General features: G+C 41.4%; 1 protein-coding gene across 3 annotated transcripts in view; it reads right to left on the bottom strand.

Moving 5' to 3' along the window:
- The window catches only part of ELMO1 (engulfment and cell motility 1), a 606,322-nt gene that overhangs the window by 444,763 nt on the left and 134,532 nt on the right, over positions 1 to 27,027 (bottom strand). For all 3 annotated transcript variants that reach the window (XM_070726295.1, XM_070726294.1, XM_070726296.1), the window contains exon 7: positions 24,205 to 24,240. In XM_070726295.1, the coding sequence (XP_070582396.1) occupies positions 24,205 to 24,240 (36 nt within the window). The remainder of the gene's footprint in view (positions 1 to 24,204; positions 24,241 to 27,027) is intronic.

The raw sequence follows: 27,027 nt of genomic DNA, 5'->3' as shown, positions 1-27,027 counted from the left end.
CATGTGAAACCTGCAAGGGGACTAATTAAGGCTGTTCGAGATCCAAGCAGTTTAAGTCACTTAATATCAACATAATAAAAACCCAAGGCTCCCTTCTTTAATAGCCGGAGTTAAGGTCCTAACAGACTTTAATTTCTGTGACTCGATCCCAGCCACAACCACTTGCTCCAGCCGACCCCACCACCCAACAACACAGCGCTGGTGCGGACAACGGCTCTGTCCCTTCAAGGCCTGTTCATCTATCTCCTCAGCATTGCGATTTGGTGGTGGCAGTGGCAGCGGGGGCCTGGGGCTTGCCAGGACCAGCTAACTCGGGGGGCATGCCCGCCTTGTCCCTGCAAGCTGGAAGCCCTGGAAAGTGACACTTTGCTAGAGTGCTTAACCTTGTGTGGGGCAGAGCCGCTCGCCCAAGCCGCTTTTCGGTCTGCTGGGAGGGATCTTCAGCCAACGCCTGCCAGTTTGGGAAAGGCGTGTCTTTGATCCGCCCTCTGCTCCAAATGCCTGACACCTTGCCAAGGGTTGCCGGCCTCCCGCCAAGGGCTGCAAGGCGGCCTCAGCAGCATTCGATGTATAAGATGCAGCCAATTTTTAAAGCACTTTTTTCTGGTAAAAAGGTGCGTCTTATACGCCAAAAAATATGGTAATTTGCTCTTATGTTAAAATTGTATATATAAGAAACACCCCCAACTTGGTGGTGGGGTGTGAATGTTTGTCTGGTGGTGGGCACCAATCACTGTGCACCTGTTGTATGTTGTGTGTGTGTTTAATATTCTATATTTTAAAATCGATTACAAAATTTAATTTAAATTTTTTTTTTTTAAAGGGAAGAGCTACCAAAATACTTTCAGCATGTCAATTGTCTCAGCAGAGGCAAGAATATCTTAGACCACTGCTACACAACACTAAAAAAATGCATATTGTTCACCTTGTACCTGCTTACAAACAAAGATTTAAAGCCACAAAACCAACCATTAAATCAGTGAGGACTTGGACTGAAGAGGCAAAGTTAAAGTTGCAAGCTTGCTTTGACTGCATAGACTGGAATATTTGTAAAGACGCCTCTGCAGACCTGGATGAACTCACAGATACTGTAACATCATATGTCAGCTTCTATGAAGACCTATGTGTACCAACCAGAAACTTGTGAATATACAATAAAAATAAAGCTTGGTTTGCAGCTAAACTTAAGCAGTTACATTGTTCCAAACAGGAAGCCTACAGAAAAGGTGATAGAATGCTGTACAATCAGTCCAGAAATGTATTAACAAGGGAATAGTAGCAGCAAATAGAAACTACTCTGAATAGCTAAAGAATCAATTCTCAACAAATGAACTAGCAAACATGTGGAAAACTCTCAAAAACATCACTGGTTACAGCAAACCACCTTCCCAAACTGAAGGAAATCAGCAACTGGCAGATGATGATGAACTCAGATGTCAACTGTCGTACCAGGATAGTAAGAATTCCACACGATAAAGAGGGGGGGGACAGCATCTACCCCGAAGGAGCCTGTGGAGAGAGTAGGTATCGGGGAGGAGCAGAGCACTGGAGAGGAAAAAATACCAGAGGAAGGGGTGTTTAGTGAAAAGGCTGTGGACAAACTGTCACCCCATTGGCCCACAGACTCTAGTATTAAAATGCTGCTAGGAATGAAACTTCCAAAGCCGAAAATATATTCTTTGACCCCTCATGAGTTGGATGAGTTGCACAGATTCATTGACAAAAACTTGGAAAGGGGGTTCATCCAAGCAGCTAGGCCACAGGTAGTCACCCCAATTCTCTTTAGCGAAAAGAAGGATGTCTCTTTAAGACTGTGCATTATTATCGGAACCTCAATGCCTCTGTGTGGAAAATATGTACCCCTTGCCACTCATGAAGGGAATGCTAGTCTATTTGGCAAAGGGGAGAATCTTTACCAAACTGGATCTACATGAAGCATACTACAGAGTTTGGATTAAGAAAGGAGATGAATGGAAGATTGTATTCAACTGCCCATTAGATTGTTTCCAATTTCAAGTGCTCTCATTTGGCTTACAAGGGGCACCGGAGTTGTTTATGCAGTTGATTAATGAGGTGCTACATGAACATTTGTATAAAGGGGTGCTGGTTTATTTGGATGATGTGCTCATTTACACTGAGACTATGGAAGAGCATGTGACCCTGGTACGATCAGTATTGGAGAAACTCGGGGAGACTAAATTATACACCAAGCTATCTAAGTGCAAGTTTCACCAGAGCAATATTGACTATCTGGGCTACTGCAGGGGATAGAGGAGATAGGGATAGAGATGGACCCAGAGAAAGTTAGAGCCGACCTGGAGTGGGAGGTTCAGTTAGTTTCCGGCAGGTGTAAGCACCCATAAGCAGCTTCAGAGTTTCCTGGGGTTCACTAATTTTTACCATCAGTTCATCCCTTCCTTCACCCAAATAGCCTTGCCAATCACGAACCTCCTGAGAAACAAGGGAGAGGCTAGGCCCAAGCCAAGCTGCCCATGGGAATGGACTATGGGGTGCCAAGCCACATTTGAGAAGCTTAAGGAACCAATCCTCAAATATCTAGACCTGGAGGCCCCATTTGTGGTCCAGGTTGATGCTAGCAATGTTTTGGTGGGGGCAGTTTTACTACAATTAAATGCTGGAGGAGTTTTGCACCTGTGTACTTACACCTCCCGGAAACTAACCGAGACTTAGAAGAGGTAGGCTGTTTGGGAAAAAGAAGTATTCACTGTGCGGTAGACTTTATTGACCAGGAGGCATTTCCTAGAGGGGGCTAAACACTCATTTAAAGTATGGACTGATCACAAAAACTTGGAAGTGTTAAAAACCCCTAGGAAATTGTCACCCAAGCAGGCCTGATAGGTGTAGCATTTTGCTCAGTTCAATTTTTCACTATGATACTTACCTGGGGGAAAGAACTTTATGGCTGATGCATTGTTGAGATTGTCCCAGTATAACAATGTTAGGCCGGATGTAATCCAACCAGTCATCCTGGCCCAGCATTTGGTGTGCCCAGTAGTTACCAAGATGCAGAAAACCCGGAAAGCGGAAGTACCCGGGGATTTAAAATCCCACATGGTGGAGGCGTTGAAAACAGACGAGTGGTTCTGGGCCCATTCAATGGGTTTTGGTGACTTATGTGGCCAGCTGTCCTGTGTGCGCAGCTGCAAAAATACCCCCAGGTCGGCCACAAGGACTGCTGGAAAACTGTGGTCAGACCTGGGGCATCATGGAAGGGAATATCTATTGGCTTCATTGTTGAACTGCCTGAAAGTGGGTTTCACATGGTGTTTTGGGTTGTTACTGACCTTTTCTCTAAACAGGTGCATTTTGTGGTGTGTCCAAAGATTCCGTCGGCGAAGATGCTGGCTAAACCATTCATCCAACATATGTATAGACTTCATGGGATGCCTGAATGGATTGTATCAGACTGGGGCGTTCAATTCACATAAGGGTTCTAGAAGGAATTCTTGACATTCATAGGTTCTGCCCAAAGGTTAAGCTCCACCCATCATCCTCAGACCAATGGGGCATGCAAGAGGGCTAATTTAGTGTTGGAGCAGTATCTTCGCTGCTACATAAATTACCAGCAAGACAATTGGAATGAGCTGTTACCATTTAAGGAGGTTGCTTATAACATGTTGATGCAAAGAACTGGGTTTACTCCGTTCAGATTAGTGTATGGCCAGGACTTTGTGCCTATTCCAGAGTTACCACAAGAGGGACCCCAATACCCCACCTTAAAGGAGTGGGTTGATCATTAGAAAGTGAACTAGCTTGTGGCCTGTAAGGCCCTTGATGAGGCACACCAACCCCATAAGTCCCAAACTGAGTGACATAGGAGAAGGTTTGGTAGGGAAGGTTTGCCTATTTGCTGATGACTCTAAAGTATGCAATAAGGTTGATATTCCTGGAGGCATCTGTAATATGGTAAATGATTTAGCTTTAATAGATAAATGTCCAAAGCAATGGAAACTGCAGTTTACAGTTTCCAAATGTAAAATAATGCACTTGGGGGAAAGGAATCCTCAATCTGAGTATTGTATTGGCAGTTTTGTGTTAGCAAAAACTTCAGAAGAGAAGAATTTAAGGGTAGTGATTTCTGACAGTCTCAAAATGGGTGAGCAGTGTGGTCGTGCGGTAGGAAAAGCAAGTAGGATGCTTGGCTGCATATCTAGAGGTGTAACAGGCAGAAAGAGGGAGATTGTGATCCCGCTATATAGAGTGCTGGTGAGACCACATTTGGAATACTGTGTTCAGTTCTGGAGACCTCACCTACAAAAAGATATTGACAAAATTGAACGGGTCCAAAGATAGGCTACAAGAATGGTGGAAAGTCTTAAGCATAAAACGTATCAGGAAAGACTTAATGAACTCAATCTGTATAGTCTGGAGGACAGAAGGAAAAGGGGGGGGACATGATCGAAACATTTAAATATGTCAAAGGGTTAAATAAGGTTCATGAGGGAAGTGTTTTTAATAGGAAAGTAAACACAAGAACAAGGGGACACAATCTGAAGTTAGTTGGGGGAAAGATCAAAAGCAACATCAGAAAATATTATTTTACTGAAAGAGTAGTAGATCCTTGGAACAAACTTCCAGCAGACGTGGTTGGTAAATCCACAGTAACTGAATTTAAACATGCCTGGGATAAACATAGATCCATCCTAAGATAAAATACAAAAAATAGTATAAGGCTTCCCTGGAGCTGGGGGAGGATAAAAACGCCCTCCCCATCCTCCCTGGAGGCTCTCTAAAAGCCAAAAATGCCATCCCAGAGCCTCTGTGTGAGCCAAAAATCAGCTGGCCAGCACATACATGCATGTTGGAACTGAGCTAGGACAATGGCGTGCGTGCTAGTAAATATGGCTCCGTATGCCATTTGTGGCACCCATGCCATAGGTTCACCATCACTGCCCTATACGTTACAGGAATGGCTTTTAAGGTTGGATTGTTTCAAATATTATTGAAAGATTATGAGTAATCGTCCTCTATCACCCAGTCATTAATACATGCATCACAATTTCAATATAAATATTTTTGTGTAATATTTTCCCACTTAGGATCATCTCAAAAATTAGACATTTCTAAATACACTACATTGCCTGGTCCCTAAAATAATCTTCTACCTGACAAATATCTGAAAACCTATGCTGGTGACTCTAGAAGGAGGGACTCGTTATTGGCATTTCAAAGTGGCTCAGTTCAGTTGCTGGTGAGCTGTCCTCCTGTGAGGCTGGCTCCTGTGCTGCTCCGCCCTGCCTAAGATTTTCTTGGCCTATGGGCATCGATGCAGCCTTACCATCGCCGGCCTCCAGGTGTCCAGGATAACCATTGCAGGAGACATGAAGAAGACTTGGTGAGTATGATGGTTGATTTTCTTCATTAGTAGGCAGCTCAAGATCTGGAAAAGGCAGAGTGTTGGCATTAGAGAGATTCATTTTTTGTATAACTTGTTTCCTTATTTGATCTATGTGTCTCCGCCACACTCTGCCATCGGTCAGTTTTATTAGATATGATTTTGGGCCAGTTCGTTCCTCAACCAGCCCTTCTCTCCAGTGTAGGTCAGAGTCAAAGTTTTTGGCAAATATTGGGTCGCCTGGTTTAAAAGGTATTTCAGGAATGTGATTAGGTTTGTCTTTTCCTGCAGAGTATTCGGGGTGTACTCTGTCTAGTTGAGAGCGGAGCTTCCTTCCCATGAGGAGCTCCGCTGGGCTTTTGTTGGTAGTTGCTGAAGGCGTGATGTGCTGGACTAGGAGGAATTCCTCCAGCCTTTCTTGTCAGTCCCCAGGGGCAGAATGGCTGAGGGCTTCCTTAGTGATCCTCACCATCCGTTCCGCTAGTCCATTGGTGGCTGTAAAGGGAGGCAAGATCAGAGGATGCCTGATCTCTTGTTCGGCCAAAAAGAGTTCCATCTGGCAAGCAGTCAGTTGTGGGGCCATTGTCGGAAACCAAGACATTGGGGATGCCATGCGTTGAGAAGAGGCGTTGTAGGACTTTAATGGTGGCTGCTGTAGTGGTGAAGTTCATTAGGACGACCTCCGGCCACTTTGAACATGCATCTACGATGATGAGGAATGATTGCCCATCCATGGGGCCCGCAAAGTTGATGTGTATTCTGGACCACGGGCCCCTTGGTGCCTCCCACTCGTCTGGCTTGCTTTTCAGCAGATCTGAGCGTGTTTGCTGGCATGGGTAGCAGGTAGCCACCCAAGACTTAATGTCTTTATCTAAACCTGGCCACCATAAGTGACTTCTGCCCAGGGTTTTCATTTTCACCATGCCCGGGTGGCCTTGGTGCAAAAGTTTCACAGCTCTTTTTTGAAGTGTTTGAGGAATTACCACACAATCCCCCCACAATATACAATATCTTAAAACACTTAATTCTTGTTGTCTGTTCTTATACAATTGTAAAACATAATTTTGTTTCTTGTTTGGCCAACCTTTTAAAATCCATTGTTTCACTTGGGATAAAAATGGGTCTTTTGCTGTCTCACTAGCAATTTCAATAGCAGTTAAGAGGGGGACCTCATGCATTTCAATAAGAAACACACTTGACGCTGGCGCCAGGTCGTTTACTAGTTCTGGTTGGGGGCATCTACTTAAAGTGTCTGCATGTTCTATTTTCTGCCCCCCCCCCGTGGGTAGGACATAGTTGTATCCTGCCAGAAAAATGGCCCAACGAGTCATGCAAGGGGAGAAGAAAGAGGGGGAAGCGTCACAGGTTAGGGTAACAGGCATAGTAACATTGTATTGCACAAAGACGCTATCAGATGAAAGTAAATTTTTAATAGATTGAAAGGTGAATTGTTCAGTGGTTCTCCATGTCTGGGCTGCACCTTTGAAGGTGATGCAGATGTTCCGCCACCGTAGCTTTCTGTTTAAGAAATACAGAGTAAAAATTTAGCAAGCCAAGAAATGCTTGTAAATCCATTTTGTTTTTGGGGGTGGGGGCACTTTGGATGGCTGCTATTTTTGATTCGGTGGGGCGGATACCAGATTTGTCAATGCAGAATCCTAAGAATTCTATGCTTGGAACTGCCCAAGAGCATTTGTCAAGTTTGATGCGCAGCCCGGTTTCTTTAAATTTGTTAAGGATGGCACGAACTCTGTCCCAAAGTTGGGCTTCTGAATGGGCGGAAATGAGGACGTCATCAAAGTAGGGCACCGCACCTGGAATTTTGTTAAGGAGGCATTCCATGAGGCTCTGGAAGATGCCTGGGGCGGTAGAGACACCAAATTGCAATCTGGTGCATTTAAAAGCACCTCTACGGGTGACAATAGTCTGGGCTTCTGCTGTTATAGTGTCCACAGGTAACTGTTGATAAGCTTGGGCAAGGTCTATCTTTGCAAAAATTGAGCTGCTGCCCAGAGTGTGCAATAAATGCTGTACGACGGCAATTGGGTAAGCGTTATGCTGCAGGGCCTTATTTATGATAGCTTTATAATCTGTGCATATATGTACTGAGCCATCGGGTTTAAGAGGCAAGGCTATAGGGGTCTCCCATTTGGCATGGTCAGTGGGGACAAGGATTCCCTGGGTTATAGTTTGTCAATTCCCTTACAAGAGAAGCAGGAGAAGCCATCGATGGCATTAATGCCTGTGACACTCATGCCTAGGGGAGCAAACCATTCTAAGCCAAGCAGGGTGTGCTTGAGACCGTTAACCACAATGGGGGGCAAGGAACCATTAAAACATTTACACGAAACAGGTACATCAATACAACCCACAAAAGGAATACATTTCCCTTAAAAATCAGACAACCCGGAAGTCCAAGGGCGCAAGGGCGCCTTTTGAATGTGTGGCATGTAAAGCCGAAATTTATGCCAACGGATAATCGAATGTTTGGATCCCATGTCTATTTCCATTTTACAAGGCCGTTTGTTAATAAACAATGAGGTAAAAAGTTTGCCTTGTGTCAATGAGGAATTATAGTTAATATAGATTGGTGCATTACCTCTGCTGTTGACAGTTCTGGGTCCTGTGGTCGTGTCAAGCTGCCAGTCAGAATTTAGACAAATAAAACGCAGAGTCCTTTTTGTAAAAGTTCAAAAGTAAATTTATCAAAATCAGAACTACAAGCATCGAAAGAAAAACAAAGTGTGAGAAAATAGCGCAATATAAGCATATATCAAAACCCCTTCTCCACCCCCCTTGGGACAATGCCCAATCCCCATTGTTCATAGCCATCAGGTGGGACATCTTGGCCCTCATGTCACTTTTCTAGAATTTTCCTCTAACGGTCTCCTCCTGGTACCTAGGAAAATGAAACCTAACTCTCCTCCTGTGCTCTTCCCTCCCACACCCTTATCTCTAACCCATCCCATAACTATTGACAACCAAGCAAAAGAATGCAGCAGCATAAGCGAAGGTTGACAAGTCAGTTTGAAGTTGGCGTGGTTAACAGGAGGCTTGGTGCTTCTGGACATCATCAGCGGGCATGTGTTGGTTTGGGGAAAGTCTCCGGAGAGGACTGCTTGGCAGGCTTCGGCGATGTGGCCTTTCTTTTGGCAGCGGCGGCAGTATGAATCCCGGAAGGGGCACCTTGCTCGGGAGTGGGTGCCATTGTATCCATTGCATTTGGCGGTCTGGCGATGGTCACGGCCGTTGGGGTCAAAGGGTTGGTTCAATCTGCAGGCAAGAGTTGTCCTCGGCAGGATGGTCGTGTTGTCTGTTGTGAAGAGTGTCCACGGGGCCTTCGATGTCATCTGGTATGTAGTTGACAGAGGAGCTAGAGTGCTTGATTTCGGAGACTGAGGCATCTGAAATCTCCGCAGCTTTAGTGGCTTTAAGGATATCTTGAAGGGTAGCATCTTCATCTATTAAGAATTTCTTTTGCAAAGCGATGTTGCTCATGCCAAAAATGAGGCAGTCAACGAGACGATCCTCTGGGTCTTTAAATTTGCACTTCGATAGGAGGGCTCGGAGTCGGGTGGCAAAGTCGTTGATGGATTCTCCGTTAGCCTGCCGCATGTGGTTGAACTGGTTGTGGCTGACGCGAGCAGGAGTGGTAGGCTGGAAATGTGCGGCCAGCTTCGTCTGGAAGGTGGACCAAGCGACGGTCTCCACAGACTCAGGGTTGACTAATGTGGCGGACAGGCTATAGATGGTGGGGGCACAATAGTTCAAGAAAATAGCACGTTTCCTGTTGTCGGATGTGTCGTGAAGGTTGCTAGCTCGGAGGAATATTCTGAATTTGGACATGTACACTGTCTAAGTGTCTTGATCGGGGTTGAAGAAGGCGGGTGCCTCTGCCATAGAGGAGGCCATCTGTAACGCGGAGGTTGGGCACCCTTGTCGCCAGTGTTAAATCAGAGGCTGGAGTCCACGGGTTGGTAACAGCTCTTTTTATTAAGAGGCTAACCAGGAGTGTTCAGCTCTGCTAACAAACTTCAACTGTGGCAGTGGTGAAAGCTGTGCCTATTTATACCTTTTAAAACGCGGGAAAAACATTTAATAGTCATTCGTTTTTGGCGGCAAGTCTATTTTGACTTGCTGCGTCTCAACCAATCAGCGATCAGCTTTCAACTGTTCGAATAGGGCATAACAGAAAGTAATTTTATTTTATTTTATTTATTTATAAATCGCCCAATTCCTTCTGAACTCTAAATAAATGCAGGTTCCAGACACAAAAGTTTTAAATTGCTGTCCCATGGCCATGGGATACTGTAAGTGGCAGTAAATGTGGCCCAAAATAAAATAATGTTACTATGAGGGGGGCAGTCACAAAACTCAATCTAGATATAAGTAGTGCTGGGGACATCTGTCATAACTTTAAATTGTCGCTAAGTAACCAGTTGTGAGTCAATGCACTGCATTTTGTATTTTATGCATTTTTACTTTATACCTAAGCAAGACAATTAGGCAATTCAGCGAAAGAATCATTTTTTAATTCAAAGAGAATATTCTCTGGTATCACTTTTGTTACTGTTTTTACTAGGGCATTTATCCATATAAACATGCAGATGTTAAGAAATTTGACAAAAATGCTTAAAAATCTGACAAAAAATCTTTGTATTTAATATATGCAACACAAAATGCTTTTTCACTAAATGATGATGCCCTTATCACAGATCATAAGAATGTTGGAATTACTTCCTAATTATATGTTTTCTAAACCCTCAAAAACTAAAATCTACCTAGCACTTATAAACACTAAAATCATCAAGACTAGAGCAATAATTCTAGAAAAATATTTTAATCAATATATACATTTGAATTGACTTTAAAAAAATAATAAAACTGCTATTTTCTACCACCCTGTAATATCCCCAAAGCTCTTGGGAGCATTGAAAAATGCAAGGTCAATTCAGGGTACATCAGCTAGACATCTAATTTGGTTTAACCTATATTGGGGTAATTGGAAATAGTTAGAAATTCCAGTCCTCAGAAACTATACATTAACAAAATGAGTACAGTGGTACCTCTACTTAAGAACTTAATTCGTTCCGTGACCAGATTCTTAAGTAGAAAAGTTTGTAAGTAGAAGCAATTTTTCCCATAGGAATCAATGTAAAGGCAAATAATGCGTGCAAATCCATTAGGAAAGAAATAAAAGCTTGGAATTTGGGTGGGAGGAGGAGGAAGAAGAGGAGGAGGACAGTCGCTGCCCAGAGTAAAGGGAGCGTTTCTTTTCTCTGAGTGCTGGCAGAGGTTTAAGGAAAATGCTTCATTCGCTCTGGATTGCCAAAGCCTCTTGAAGCGCCACCAAAAGGCTCCTCTGGCAGCCCAGAAAAGCCCAAGATGGGTGGGATTAAAGGGGGAATGGCAGGGAACTGGCTGGGCCTTCGTGCCACTCTCAAATTTTCTGGGAAATTTTTCCGAGCTTGGGTTCTTAAGTAGAAAATGGTTCTTAAAAAGAGGCAAAAAAATCTTGAACACCTGGTTCTTATCTAAAAAAGTTCTTAAGTAGAGGCATTCTTAAGCAGAGGTATCACTATATATTCATTTGCTTATCTCAGACTTAACTCTTTACGAAACTATAGCTATACAGGTGAAGCTCGAAAAATTAGAATATCATGCAAACATTCATTTATTTCAATAATGTAACTTAAAAGGTGAAACTTAATATATGAGAGATATTCATAACATGCAAGGCAAGATAGTTCAAGCTGAGATTTGTCATAATTGTGATGATTATGGGGTACAGCTCATGAAAACCCCAAATCCCCCATCTCAGAAAATTAGAATATTATATGTGATCAATAAAAAAGGATTGTACATAGAACAATATCAGACTTCTGAAAAGTGTAAGCATGCATATGTACTCAGTACTTCGTTTGGGCCCCTTTTGCAGCAATTACTGCCTCAATGTGGTGTGGCATGGACACTATTAGTCTGTGGCACTGCTGAGGTGTTACGGAAGTCCAGGATGACAACACAAACTGTAGAAACCTTTACATCTCATATGGAAACTAAGACCCACAGTATGGAGGAAGAATGGAGAGACACACACTGCAAGATGCTTGAGGTCCAGTGTAACATTTCCACAGTCTGTGTTGTTTTGGGGAGCCATGTCAACTGCTGGTATTCATCCACTATGCTTCACTAAGTCCAGGGTCAACACAGCCGTCTACCGGGAGATTTTGGAGCACTCCATGCTTCCATCCACATATGAGCTTTATGGGTATGTTGACTTAAATTTCCCAGCAGGACCTGTCATCTCCTCACACTGCCCAAAGCACCAAAACCTGCTTCAATGACCGTGGGATTACTGTCTTTGATTGGCCAGCAAACTCGCGTGATCTGAACTCCATAGAGAATCTATGGGGCATTGCCAAGAAAAAGATGAGACATGACATGGAACAATGCAGAAGAGCTGAAGGCCGCTATTGAAGCATCCAGTATTGTTCTATATACAATCCTTTTTTTATTGATCACATGTAATATTCAAATTTTCTGAGATGGGGGATTTGGGGTTTTCATGAGCGGGTGCAATTCAAAGTGCTGGTTATGACCTATAAAGCCCTACATGGCTCAGGACCAGATTATCTTAGGGACCGTCTTCTGCCTCATGTATCCCAGCGGCCATTAGGTCCCACAGAGTCGGCCTTCTACAGGTCCCGTCAGCCAGACAATGTTGGCTGGTGGGGCCTAGGGGAAGAACCTTCTCTGTGGTGGCCCTGGCCCTCTAGAACGAACTCCCTCCAGAGATTCGTACCGCCCCCTCTCTCCTGGTCTTTCGTAAAGCTCTTAAGACCTACCTCTGCCGATGGGCATGGGGCCCATGAATGATAAGATTGTCTCTGGCCGATACTATGTATGATTGAATTAGATGAATGTGCATGATTGTATATGGGTTTTTTAAAATACTTTTTAGTAATTTGTATAATTCTTTTATAGTAATTTATATTTCTTTAAATATTGTTCCATTTATAATGTTGTATGCTGCCCTGAGTCGCCTCGAGAAGGGCGGCAGAAAAATCTAATAAATAAATAAAATAATAATGATGATATTGATGCAAAATAAGATACAAGAAAATAGTATTATTGTTAATATGAGACCAAAGGATAAATTGGTTGTTACAAATAGATTTTTTATTGGGTGTTTAGAAATTATTGGGTGTTTAGAAATGCTTGGGGGGGGGAGAAGCAAATGAGGAGCTAAAATATTAAATAAGAAGAGGCACAATAAACAAAATTAGCTTGTAAAAAATTCTAGCTATAGCAACTAATCTGGAACAAAAATTGAATTGGTCAGGGGTAGACCCAGGAGAAAACACTAGGAAAAAGGAGGTAGCACGAGTTAAAATACATATACCAAAACTTAAGAGTTAAATATAGTAGATAGGGATGATCAAGGGTAAGATCTAGAGAAGCATTCTAGTCTGTCATGTAATTGTAATAGAATTATTCACTTAAGGAAGGATTTTGAGGGAGAATGGGAAGTTGTAAAGGAGAGAAAGAGGAGAGTAGAGGAAGTGTAGAAGGAAGAAGGAGGAAGGAGAAGGGAATGGTAGCAGAAGGAGGGAGAAGGAGTAAGAAAGGAGGTAGTAGAGGTGGAATAGCTGCCTGAGATAGAAAGAGGGAAGTGGAGAGAAGAAAGATGGATACAGATGAAACAATATAAAGCAAAATTGGAATGTGATCTAGTTTATTGTACTTAAAAATGATATATCCATATTAAGTTGTATTGAAAATATATGAAGTTGTATGTTGAATATAGAGAAAATATATATTTTTTAAAGTCTGACAATCCTGCTCTAGATATACCATCATTGCATGGTATATATTTTAGCATGTAGTATATTTAGAATCATACATGATTCACTGCTGTTAGAAAGAGCAGAAAACTGCACAACATAGTAACATCAAGATATAGCATACAGTAGAGGGAAGAATTTAAGAATAGGGAAGAGAACTATGAAGAATTAAGCCCATTAGATTTTTTTGCTAGTAGATAAGTCAGTCTGGGGTTTAAATCTTCCTTTCCTTTGTAAATGTAACTAACTACCCATCACGAGGCATCTAGAAAGGCTGATAGATAGTGCTGGGGTGGAGCCAACTGTTGTGGTATATGTCGGTACCAATGACATTAGGAAAGCTAAGCGGAAGGTCCTGGAAACCAAATTTAGGTTGCTAGATAGAAGATTAAAGTCCAGGACCCCAAGGTTGTATCCTCAGAAATGCTACCTGTTCCACGCGCAGGGCCAGCTAGACAGGCAGAGCTCAGGAGCTTCAATGCGTGGGTGAGGCAGTGGTGTTGAGAGGAAGGGTCGTTAGATTAATTAGGAACTGGGAAATATTTTGGGACAAGCCACACCTGTACAAAAGGGACGGGTTACACTTGATCCATAATGGAACCAGACTGCTGCCGATTAATATTAAAACGGTTTCAGAGCAGCTTTTTAAACTGATCTGTAGGGGCAAGTCGACAGGAGCTGGGCAGCTTCCGGTTCGAGAAGGCACACTGCCAAATATGGAGGGTGGAAGTTATGTACACATTGGTGAGTCAACAGGAAAATTAAATTGTAATAGTCAAGCAGAAGGACATGATAGGCCATCTACAAATTCTACAGTCAAAACCTACAGTCAAAGTTGAAAGTGCACCAGAAAATGAGATATAAATGTCTGTACACAAATGCTAGAAGCCTTCGAACAAAAATAGGGGAATTGGAATGCTTGGCGAAAGAAAATAATATTGATATTATTGGCATAACAGAAACCTGATGGACAGAAGAAAACCAATGGGACACAAGGATTCCAGGTTACAAACTGTATAGGGTGGACAGGAGAGGGAGAAATGGTGGTGGTGTGGCCTTGTACATAAATGAGAAGTTAGAATCTCATGAACTCAAAATTCAAGCAAATTCAAAGTCACAATAACCTTCAACTTAACCATGGATAGCAAATTGTTAGTGAAAACAAACACAGAGATCTTAAACTTTCACAGAGGGAATTTTGCCAAAATGAGGAAAATAGTAAAGAAACTAAAAGGAACAGGAAAAAAGTCAAATCCCTCCAAAATGTTTGCAAACTGTTTAAAAATATGTTACAACAGGCTCAACTAAAATGCATTCCTAAAAGAAGAAAGAGGACTGGAAAGTCCAAGAGGATACCAGTATGGCTTACGAATGAAGTAAAGGAGGTTATTGGAAAGAAGAAAAACTCATTTAACAAATGGAAGGTGCTTCCTACCGAGGAGAACAAGAAAGATCACAAAGTCTGGCAGACGAAATGCAAGGCGATAGTCAGGAAAGCCAAGAGAGATTCTGAGGAGCATATAGCAAAGAATATTAAAAATAATAACAAAACCTTTTTTAAGTACATCAGAAGCAGGAACCCAACCAGAAAAACAGTTGGGCCACTCATGACAATGGTCATAAGGGGATAATCAGAGAATACAAAGCGATTGCTGAGATGCTAAATGACTTCTTTGCCTCCATTTTCACTGAGGAGGATAGAGAGTGTTTGCCTGCCACTGAATTAGTTTTCTCAGGGAGGGAATTAGAAGAATTAAATCAGATAGAGATAAACAAGAAATATATTCTTGCATGCCTTTCTAAACTAAATGTCAACAAATCGCCGGGTCCAGATGGCATCCACCCTAGAGTTCTCAAGGACTTCTGGCTAAAATATATAATCTTTCTCTAAGATCAGGCACTATACCTGAGGATTGGAGGCAGGCAAATGTAACCCCATCTTCAAGAAAAGATCCACAGGTGATCCAGGAAATTATAGACCAGTCAGTTTAACCTCAGTTCCAGGCAAAGTGATGGAAACCATTATAAAAGATAAAATTACTGGGCACATAGAAAAACAGGCATTGCTGAACGAAAATCAACATGGTTTCTGCAAAGGCAAATCATGTCTTACTAACTTGTTAGAATTCTTTGAGGGTGTAAATAAACAAATAGATAAAGGGGACCCAGTTGATATTGTATACCTTGACTTTCAAAAGGCTTTTGACAAAGTCCCTCACCAAAGACTCCTAAAAAAGCTCTTCAGCCACGGAATTAGAGGACAGGTCTTGTCTTGGATTGGTAACTGGCTAAATTGTAGGAAGCAAAGGGTGGCGGTTAGGCCAAAATACAAATAGTGTGGGGGGGACAAAAAATAGAAATATGTTCAGTGAATATCAATGGTTTAAATTCCCAACAAAAAAGAAGGAAAGTCCTAAATAAACTATATACAAATCATTTCGACATAATAGCTCTCCAAGAAGTGCATATAAAAGACAAACATGAATATTTACTGAACAAAGATAAATTAAAAGTACTATACTTCCCTTTCAAAACAACAAAAAGAGGTGTCATATTTGATACAAACGAAAGTATCCAGGCAAAACAATTATATAAAGATTCAGAAGGACGAATATGAATGTTGGAATTAGTAATGAATAACAAGCCTATAACTTTTATAAACATTTATGCGCCAAATAAAAGGCAAGAGAAATTTTATAGAAAATTACAAGGGATAATTGGAGAAGTAGTTGGAGATAACATCTGTATCTTAGGTGATTTAAATGGGATTATTAATAGAGAACTAGACTATAAGAGTGGAAGAATAAGAAAATCAGAAAAGTGCTCCCTAAGTCCTGTTTTGAATTTAATAAAGAGTGGAAACTAAAAGGAGCTGGCAAGAAAGACATTTAACACAAAGTGGCTTTATTTACTATTCGGACAGACATTGCTCTTGGTCGAGGTTGGATATGGCATAGGTAACCATCGAAATAGATTTACAACTAGCAGAGGTGGAAATAGAAATGAGTCAGTCGAGGTGACAGGGGCTTGTCTTAGTCCACCTGTTTGGAGCGAATTTGACCTGGTGATACCTGATGAAGTGGACAAGGCCATTGGAGCTGGGAGTTCCGCCACCTGCTTATTGGACCCATGTCCCTCCTGGCTGGTCTCGGCCAGCAGGGAGGTGACATGGAGCTGGGTCCAGAAGATTACCAACACTTCTCTGAGTGAGGGGTCCTTCCCAGATCCCTACAAGGAGGCACTTGTGCACCCCCACCTCAGGAAGCCTTCCCTGGACTCAGCCATATTTAATAACTATTGTCCTGTCTCCAATCTTCCCTTTATGGGGAAGGTTGTTAAGAAGTTGGTGTTGCTCCAGCTCCAGCGGTTCTTGGAAGAAGCCGATTATCTAGGCCCTCAACAGTCAGGACTCAGACCTGGCTACAGCACAGAAACTGCTTTGGTCACGCTGATTGATGATCTCTGGCGGGCCCAGGACAGAGGTTTATCCTCTATCCTGGTGCTTCTTGACCTCTCGGCGGCTTTCAATGCCATCGACCATGGTATCCTTCGGGGGCTGGGAGTGGAAGGCACTGTTTTATGGTGGTTCTCCTCCTACCTCTCTGATCGGTCACCGTTGGTGTTAGTGGGGGTCAGAGGTCGACTCCCAGGTCCCTATCTTGTGGGGTGCTTCAGGGGTCGGTGCTCTCTCCCCTGCTGTTTAATATCTACATGAAACCGCTGAGTGAGATCATCCAAGGGACGGGGTGAGTTACTATCAGTACGCTGATGATGATACTCAGCTCTACATTTTCACCCCATGTCCACTCAGTGAAGCAGTGGAAGTAATGTGCACCTGTCAGGGTCTGGATGGGTGCCAACAGGCTCAAGCTCAATCCCGACAAGATAGAGTGGCTGTGGGAACTGCCTCCCAAGGACACATCTATCTGTCCGTCCATCACCCTGTGGGGAGAGCTTTTGCCCCCCTCAGGGAGAGCTCGCAACGTGGGGGTCCTCCTTGATCCACAGCTGACTTTAGAGCATCATCTCTCGGCTGTGGCAAGGGGGGCGTTTGCCCATGTTTGCCTGGTGCACCAGTTGCGGCCCTATTTGGACAGGGAGTCTCTGCTCACAGACGTCCATGCCCTTATCACCTTTAGGTTCGACTACTGCAATGCTCTCTACATGGGGCTACCTTTGAAAAGTGTTCGGAAACTTCAAATTGTGCAGAATGCAGCTGCGTGAGCTATTATGGGCCTACCAAGAGATGCACATGTCTCTCCAGCACTCGGCGGACTGCATTGGCTGCCAATTGGTTTCCGGATCCAATTCAAAGTGTTGGTTATGACCTATAGAGCCCTACATGGCATAGGACCAGATTATCTGTGCATGAATTTCAGCATCTGGTTAGGTCCCACAGAGTTGGCCTTCTCCAGGTCCTGTCAATTAGACAATGTCATTCCTAGGGGAAGAGCCTTCTCGGGGGGGGGGGGGCGCTCTGGAATCAACTCCCCCCAGAGATTCGCACTGCCCCCGCCCTCATTGCCTTTTGTAAGAACCTGAAAATGTAAATGTGTTAGATGTGATAGTGTGCATGGGATTGTTTGATTTTAATGATTAGTTTTAAGACAATTTTTAAATTAACTATTCTATTAATTGGCTTAGAAATATTTTATATATTGTACATTTTTATTGAAATGTTGTAAGCCGGCCCGAATCCATGGGGAGGGGTGGTATATAAGCCAAATAAATAAATAAATAAATAAAGCAAGCAAGCAAGCAAGCAAGCAAGCAAGCAAGCAAGCAAGCAAGCAAGCAAGCAAGCAAGCAAGCAAGCAAGCAAGCAAGCAAGCAAGCAAGCAATTTGGAAGTGGACCATAAAGCAATTAGGATAAAGTGGAAAGACAATGTAAAAAAGCCAAGGTGGATATTAAAGAGGGCAATAGCGAACCATAAAGACTTTAAACAAAAAATAAAAGATGATCTAAATATTTTTCAAGAAAATACTAAGGAGCAAACTAATTTACAGAATCTTTGGGATACTGCAAAAGCGGTAATGAGGGGGACAGCAATAGCATACATGGCCAAGGACTGTAAGAAGAAGAGACAAAAGTTAGAGGAAGAATATAGAAAAATAGAAGAAGAATTAAAAAGGGAACCAGATAAAAAGGAGATAAAACAACAAATGATATTGGCAAAACATAGACTTCATTTACTAGATAAGGAAGAACTGGCTCAACAAATTAAATATAATAAACATTTTTTTTTGAAAATGCCAACAAGCCTGGGAAATGGCTTGCAAAGAAAATTAAAAAACAAAGGGAAAAAAGATTGATTGGTACTCTTAAAAATGAGGAAGGAGCCCTTTGTTATAATATAGAGGAAAAGAAACAAATTATTAGTGAATTTTATAGATTACTATATAAAAAATGATAAGCGGATTGACCAAGAGAAAACACAAGCAATTTTCAAAATGGCAGATCTTCCTAAAGTTCCAGAGAATATTAAACAGATGTTAAATAAAGAGATTACAAATATAGAAGTGAGGGAAGCATTTAAAAAACAGGAAAGCAATAAATCACCAGGTTCAGATGGACTCCCAATAGAAATCTATAAAGGAATACAAGAACAATTGGAAGATAACCTATTATAATGCTGTTTTGAAAGAAGGGAAAATACCTACGTCCTGGAAAGAAGCCAATATAGCTTTGATAACCAAAAAAGATACCGGCCATACCCTAATTCAGGATTATAGACCCATTTCCTTCTTAAATGTCGATTACAAAATTTTCAACTCAATTATGGCCGAGATTAAAAGGATATTTAAATAGCTTCATCCACATTGATCAGAATGGATTCTTACCCAAAAGATATCTAAGGAATAACTTAATAACAATAATGAATGTAATTTACCTGCCAGAAACAGACCTTTAAAAAAGGATAATTATGATATATTAAACGCAAAAATTAAAAGAGATTTAGACAATTGAGAAAGGCTGCAACTTTTCTTTATGGGAAGAATTGCAGCTGTCAAATGAACATATTACCAAAAATCTTGTTTTTATTTCAGACAATTCCAATCAAATTGAAGCAGGAATCCTTTACAAACTTAAATAGATTAATGAATAAATTTATTTGGCAACATAAAAGACCCAAAATAAGACTCAAACATTTACAAGAATCAAATGATAAAGGCGGTTTTGGGTTACCAGATTGGCAAGGATATTACAATACTGCAATTCTCATGTGCATGAGGGAATGGATGATATTAGAAAACAACAGAATCCTAATATTAGAAGGCCATGACCTACAAGCCAGTTGGCATTCTTTTCTTTGGGATAACAAACATGTATTCATCGCTACTTTATGAAACACTTTATAAGGAATTCACTATTGTCTGTTAGGTTAAGGATTTAAGAAACAAATATACAGAGGTATCCCAAATTGGTTTTCACCTTTGGATGCCATTACCCACCCAAATTTTAAAAAGGTTGGTAAGGCAATAACATACAAAAAGTGATGAATGATGAAAAGAATTTAAAATCTAGAATAGAATTGAGAGAGGAAGGGATTGATTTGGAATGATGGGGAAAAATTAGAAAAAGACAAGAGACAGAAACAAAGGTAGTCTTAGATAAAATACTATTAGGCCTGGAGCAGAAACTGATTTAAAAACTAGTGTATACTGTTATTTATTAAATTATAAAATGGAAACAGAACAAATGAAGGAAAATATGATTAAATGGGCACAGGATTTTGGTTAGCCCATTACCCTAAATGAATGGCAACAAATGTGGAGTAGATCCAAAAAGATAACATTAGCCACAAACTATAAAGAAAACTGGTACATAACCCCCACAAAATTAGCTAAAATAGACAAAAAGTGTTCACCTAGATATTGGAGGTGCAACAAGAATTTGGATCATATTACCACATGTGGTGGAGTTGTGACAAAGTTAAAAGATACTGGGGGAAAATCCAAACATGGTTAAAAGAAATATTAGAGAAAAAAATAGAAAAGAAACCTGATTTTTTTTGGTTAGGTATAACACGTGAAAACTTGGGGAAAACATCAACTGTTTCTAACCTTCCACATAACAACAGCAGCGAGAATATTGCTTGCACAACATTGGAAAAACAGAAATTTGCCTATTGAGGGAGATGTAATTGAAAAAATCACATTGTGTGCAGAAATGGATAGTTTAACCAAATGAATAAAAAATATAGATGAGCAAGTGTACATTAACTGTTGGAGTAAGTTTTATCACTGGATGGAAAAAAGAAAAAAAGTAAAATCAGAGAATTAATAAATATTAGATAATATGGGAAGTAAATATCAGAAAATCAGTCACAAAAAGAAAACCAAAAGACATACCAGAATAAGATCTTTGCTAAAACTCGATGTATATATGTAAATATAATTTATGTAATAGTAAATAAGCACCACTAGATTTGTACTACAGGCACGTTACAAAAATGTCTAACTTTTATTTTAATGGTTTTTTTCTCCTTTTTTGTGAGTTGAATTGTTTGTATTTTGTGTGTGTAAATAAAGTTTACTTTTATAAAATAAAAAATTGAAGTCTTCTGGATGAAGACAAAGGTACACTAAGATCTCTCCTAGAGAGATGAGACAACATGGGGGGGGGGGGGGGGGAGAGAGACTAATGGCTGGGCACAGCAAAAAGAGAGATCAAGAGATTGCCTACTGTGCCCCAGACAGCTACTTCTTGTGAGGAGAAACTACAAGACAGACACCCAGTTCATAGAGACATCTAGATTCATTGAAACCTCATTTTCTCCAGCATGTTAAAATTACAAATAGCTAAAAGTTAAAAGAGATATTTAAAATAAAAGCTTGGTTTTGGCTTTAAAAAAAAAGATAAGTGACATTTTATTCCAGATTATAGAATAAACAATTTAAATAATTTAAGATCAATGGCAAAAACACCTCAAAACCCAAACACTTAATAAGAACCTTTTTAAAAAGATTAAAATGGATTAGGAAGGCAGTAAAATTTGAAATTTTAGGGTTTTTACTAAATTGTTTTAAAAATAATTTAAATAATTAGAATAATAGGCAGTCTGTTTAAAGTTCTCATGGGAAGATGATTAGTGACTTTGTAAAACAAGATAAAAGAAACCTGAGTCATGCCATTTGACTATAAAATTATAGAATGCCAGAATGGATAAGATTTCAGGACCAGAGAAAACCACAAATAAACAAGTTGAAATCTCTGTTTTACTTTATGTAACTGATGAAGTGGCTATTATTAGAAAAGTAATGAAACCTATAGAAATCACAAAAAAGACACTACATAGGAGACATTTCAAAAGCTATTTGAGGAATTGGGAAACGAAGTTTATTGAACTTCAATATGAATGCATCATTTAAAAGAGATCAGAAAAAGCAGAAAAAGTATGAGATACAAATAATCTTGGAGGAGGAGGTGTCTCTATCATCAGGAGGAGCCAGCAATCAGGATGGGTTGTCCATGCCCATCAGCAATGAGGACTGAGTCTCTTGTTTTATGACTGGATCCGCCCACTGGACTCCCAGTTCTAATGAATCCGATGCAAAGACTTGATGTGGTGAACACGAACAGTCTAACACCTCGCAGAGCACATAAGAAGAAATTGTTGGCTGGTTCTAGACAAGACCATCACTGACAAGACCGGAGGCAGTGAGCTCGAGTGCATGCTGTGAGGTCAGAAAGGAAAGCTATAGTCCAATCTAAAGACAAAGAGACGGCAATGTTTCAAGAAAGAAACAAATCAGAGAGAAGTCCTTGTTGAATGATACCAATCAGTCCTAGTTTAAAAGGAAAAGGGAGGGTACTGACTGCTAGCTCCTCCTGATGGGAAGAAGCATATCAGGTAGGCCAATGCTCCTTCTCCATTCTGGGAGAAGCCAGCAGTCAGGATGAGGCATACCAAAGCTAACTCCCAATTGGTGGGCCATAAGTGATGTCTTCCATTACTTTCTGTAGCACACAGCAATCAAATGTTGCATTGGCTGATGGGTATTTGTCAATCATATAATGGGTATTTGTCAATCATATAATGTATAAATTGAGTAAGAGAGGCCCAGGTAACTGCGTGGCAGAGTTCCTCGAGGAGATGATGAGTTGTTCAAACTGCTGGGTGGTGGCATTATGGGTGGAGTGCGATGAGGAATGGATTCCAGGTCATAGGCCTTCACAATAATCCAGCGACCAACCATCATGGGGGTAACCTTATGATCCAATGACTGTGGTAAAAAGTCAACTAGGAGAGCTTCCATCTTTCAGAAGGAATGAGTGCACTTGATGTAAATGCATAAGGCTCTCCAAATGTTCAAAGTATGCCATAGTCTCTCAGAAGGATGGGTAGGCCGGGCATAGAATGTTGGAAGTACCAGTTCCTGCACTTGATGGAACGTTGAGTTTATTTTTGGTACTAAGGAAGGAGCAGGCCACAAGACCACCCAATTGAGATGGAACAAGCAAAGGTCATGATGTACCAACAAAACTGAGAGCTCAGAAATCCGGCATGCCAACATGATGGGCAGCAGAAAGGCTAGCTTGAACAAAAGGTAATGCAGGGGGGCCTCCTTCAATGGCTTGTATGGAGGATCTGTCAGGGACTTGAGAACTTTGGGAAGATACCAGGTGGGGTATCTGTGAATGACAGGAGGTCGCTTGTTAGTGACCCCAATCAGGAATTGATACATGGTAGGAATATGAGAGAACAAATCCCAGTGATCACAGGACAGGATGAATGACAATGCTGCCACTTGCTGCCAGAGGGTATTAGGCTTGAGGTCCTTGTTGTTATTTCAGGAAATGCAGGACCCTAGGCAAGGGTCATTGAGTGGCAAGAGCTCTTGAGATGTACCCCATGTAAGCCACATTGCCGAATAAATCCGCTCCATGGAGGCTCAACGTGACGACTGGATAAACTCAATGACATGTGGATTATAATCATGGTCACTCAAGGTGACCCTCTCAACCTCCACTGACATCACTGCAGGTCTGGCTGTAGCAGAGGCTTCTGGGATAGAAGTGTTGATGAGACTGGAAACCTCCAAGGTTCTGCAACCGAAAGAGTCTTTAGGTCAGCAAACAGGGTTGCCTGGGCCAGAACAGTGCAATTTTCTACCTCCTCCTTAATCAGCTTGTGGAGCACCTGGGAAAGGATGGCAAGGGTAGGAGGCGTAGAGGAGCCCTGGGGGCCACCTGCAGCAGAATGTGTTGGTCCTCTCCACGTTCAGTGTATGATATTGGGAGAAAAACCGGGGGTTCTGGGCATTCTCTGAAGTGGCAAAGAGATCCACCTGTAGTCGACCGAATCTGGCTGAGATGAGCTGGAAGATGGATGAATCCAAATGCCATTCAGCCTGGTCCACCAATAAGCGGCTCAGCCAGTCCACCTGGAAGTTGGCCACCCTGGAGATATGCTCTGATGAGAGGTAGAGGAAACGAAGCTCTGAATACAGACCTATCCACGAGGCCTCCACCATCAGAGTTTTGAAGCACATGCCACCCTGGCAGTTGATGTGCGCCTTCATGGTGGTGGTGTCAAGATCAATGCATGACAACCAGCCACCAAATGGTGGAAATGTTTGAGCGCCAGAGAGATGGTATGCAGCTCTAGCCAATTGATAGAGCACCAGGTTTGTGTCTCGGACCACCACCCTTGAGCCATTTGGCAATGGGTGCCCTAACCCTTGAGGCTGATGATTTTTAAAATAAATAATTACAAAGTAACAAAAAGTAACAACAAAAGCACTAGCCAAAATTTGTCACAACTATAGGAATATAAGGTATCTATTCTATAAGCAATGAAAAGTAAATCAAATAAAAATTAACAGAAAGGATCATAATAAAATTGTGGAAGTAGGAAGGAACAGTAAAGAGAAGCAGAAAATGTACTGGATGAAAATATGTGTAGGTATTCAAATAAATAAAATCAGCAGGAAGGCCTGAAATTTAATCATGCAAAGAAGAGGAAGTTTTCAGGGTCATGAGCCAATAAAGTTCTTACCAGGGCTTCATTATCTTCTGCAATTTCTGATATCGTCTGCAAAAAATTTAAAAACTTTCAGGTATGGAAAACAGCACAACCATTAAAACACATTTGGCAGTGAAACAGACTCAATATATAACAATATCAGTTAAAAACACTTGGAGGAAATATTAAACAAAAAGGTGCTGAAGTGCTCAATTTTTAAGTGCTGAAAAGGTTACAAACATTTAGCAGATCTTTTCATTTTCATTTTCCTCATGCTGATGGGGACAATTGTCCAGGCCAAACTCCAATGTGATTATATTCTTGACAATGTTGAGCAGGGATTCTTTTCAGAAGGTGTGATTCTATATAGCTGTAGTTCATTATATGGAGGTGAGGTAGCCTGATAGATGTTTCTGATGAATGATAACCATGGCCTGAGTTATCAACAGAGGAATCAACGCAATAAGGAACAATAATAGCAGAAATGATTTTCCTTGAAAGATTCCTCTCTTGATACTAGCATCTCCTAGTTTGTAACTATTGACCAACAACTGTATCTTCTATTGTGCCATGTATATTGAGTGCCTTATCGTATTTAAATCAAACTAAAATATAAATTATTCCCACCAGCCTCCCTCCTTTATCTTCAGTTAGAGTGTATTGTTTATATTTTTATAGTAGTATTTTATTCATATGGTGTATTGGTTTGTAGAGTTTTATCCTTTATCATTCTAAGACACACACCCCTCCCGAGTTACCCTACGATAAAATGGTAAAAATAACCAAGAAATTTAATTAATAAGTAAAATATAAGTTTAGTTTAGAAAATGCTTCCAGGTCTTTATGACACTTCTCATTATATCAGATCGGAAGAATAACCAATCTATTCACTATTTTGTACGTTGACCCTTCACCTTAAGTTAGTGTTTCTCAATTATTTTCTGTTGCACCCGACCTAGGAAGAAGTAAACATTTCATGCCCCCCCCCCAGCTCTCCGCCGGAATGATTGTTTGCAATATTTATTTAGCATGTTTTCACTGAAAAAACTCAACCAGCTTATAAGCGTGATTGGGGTGTAATGTGTTTAAGTGACACCTTAATTTATTTGGCTTCATACTTTCTGCTGCTGACATTTTTAGACACAGTGAGCATACTGGTCTTTCTTCATCTCCCATCATAGTCACAATGAAGTCAAGCGCTACATATGCTTTGTCATATTTCCCCATCTTAACTTTCAGGAGACTTTACGTTTGTCACATTATCTATCTCTCTTTCCTCCTTTCTTTTCATCCCGATTAAATATTTTTCCACGGTGTTTCTTAATAGTTTTTTATATGCACTTCATATCTCTTACTCTGCACTATGTGCTATTGTTTGGTGCAAAAAACCCCTATTCCTTCCGGTAAAAAAAGCATGTTCCCTAGGGTCCTGAATCCCACTGGCATTGCTCTGTGCCCCCCCCCCAGGGGGGCCGCCCCACTATTTGAGAAACACTGCCTTAAGTTAACAGAGAATTAATATTAATTCATATCAATCTTGCTTGGCAAACATAGTTACAGTAAAATAGAACAGAACAGAATAAATATGCATGTTGCTCCAAAAGTTAACATCACAACATTTGTCATTTGTAGATAACGAATTGTGGCTGATGCTTTAAAATTAGCAGGCTAGACGTATTCTAACAATTCAGAATGGTATGGAGAGAAAATTAAATTCCTTATATAAAGCCACATAATTCAAATAATATAAACACGCACCATCTTCAATAATTCAGGCAGTATTAACAATCAACCACAAACTTTTGTTCATACTAATTTTAATAGAAAGGGAGGAAATAATTGAAGAGCAATGGACATATTCTCTCTTTTTTAAAAAAATTATTTGTTACAAGAAACCAGAACTATTAAAAGGAACTGCGACCCTGGGCCAAAAACAAGGCTGGGTGGGTTTTGGAATCTCCATGCAGCGCATTGAGAAGACCGTTCAGGTAAGTACAACGGCTGTTCTCCAATGCGCTGCTCAGGAGAGTCCAACATGGGATATACCCAAACTATGAAGACAGGGTGGGAGCAGGCCTGGTCAGGGGAGCAGAGGGAGCGCAAACGCGCTGAAGTATTCTCCTCCCAAAGGCTGCTTCCGTGGAGGCAAAAGCATCGAAACGGTAATGTTTAATGAACGTTGTTGGAGACAACCACGTGGCTGCGTGACAAATATCTTCCACTGACGCCTGTGTGTTCCAGGCGGATGTAGCCGTACTTCTGGTGGAGTGCGCTGTAATTCCTTGTGGCACCTGCTGGGACCGGGCAATATATGCCTCAGCTATGCAAGATGGTATCCAACGTGCAATGGTTTGCGAGGAGACCTTGAGTCTCTGAGTGGCAGGAAGAAAAGAGACAAACAAAGCTTCGGATTTTCTAATCAATTGTGTCCTACGAATGTACAATTTGAGGGCTCGCCGGACATCTAGTTTGTGCCAGTGGTGTTCCAGAGGGTGAGCGGCTTGGGCGCAGAAATCCGGAAGTACGACCTCTTGGGAACGGTGGAATGGCGTGTTGACCTTTAGTAGAAATGCCAGGTCCAGTCACAGAACCACTCTATCCTGATGGAAAATGCATAAATCCTGCTGTACAGAGAAAGCTGACAATTCCGACACCCTTCCGGCTGAAGTAATTGCTACCAGAAAAGCGATCTTAAATGAGAGTATGCGGAATGGAACTGAGCGCATTGGTTCAAAAGGCGGGCCAGTTAATGCCTGAAGGACCAGTGGAAGGTCCTAGGTGGGGTACCTGTGCACCACCTGCAGTGTCATGTTAGTAGAACCGCAGAGGAAGTCTCGAATGCAGGGGTGGTAATAC

Source organism: Erythrolamprus reginae, chromosome Z (assembly GCF_031021105.1).
Source record: "Erythrolamprus reginae isolate rEryReg1 chromosome Z, rEryReg1.hap1, whole genome shotgun sequence".
In the NCBI taxonomy this organism is placed as follows: domain Eukaryota; kingdom Metazoa; phylum Chordata; class Lepidosauria; order Squamata; family Dipsadidae; genus Erythrolamprus; species Erythrolamprus reginae.
This window is presented reverse-complemented; position numbering and strand designations above follow the sequence as displayed.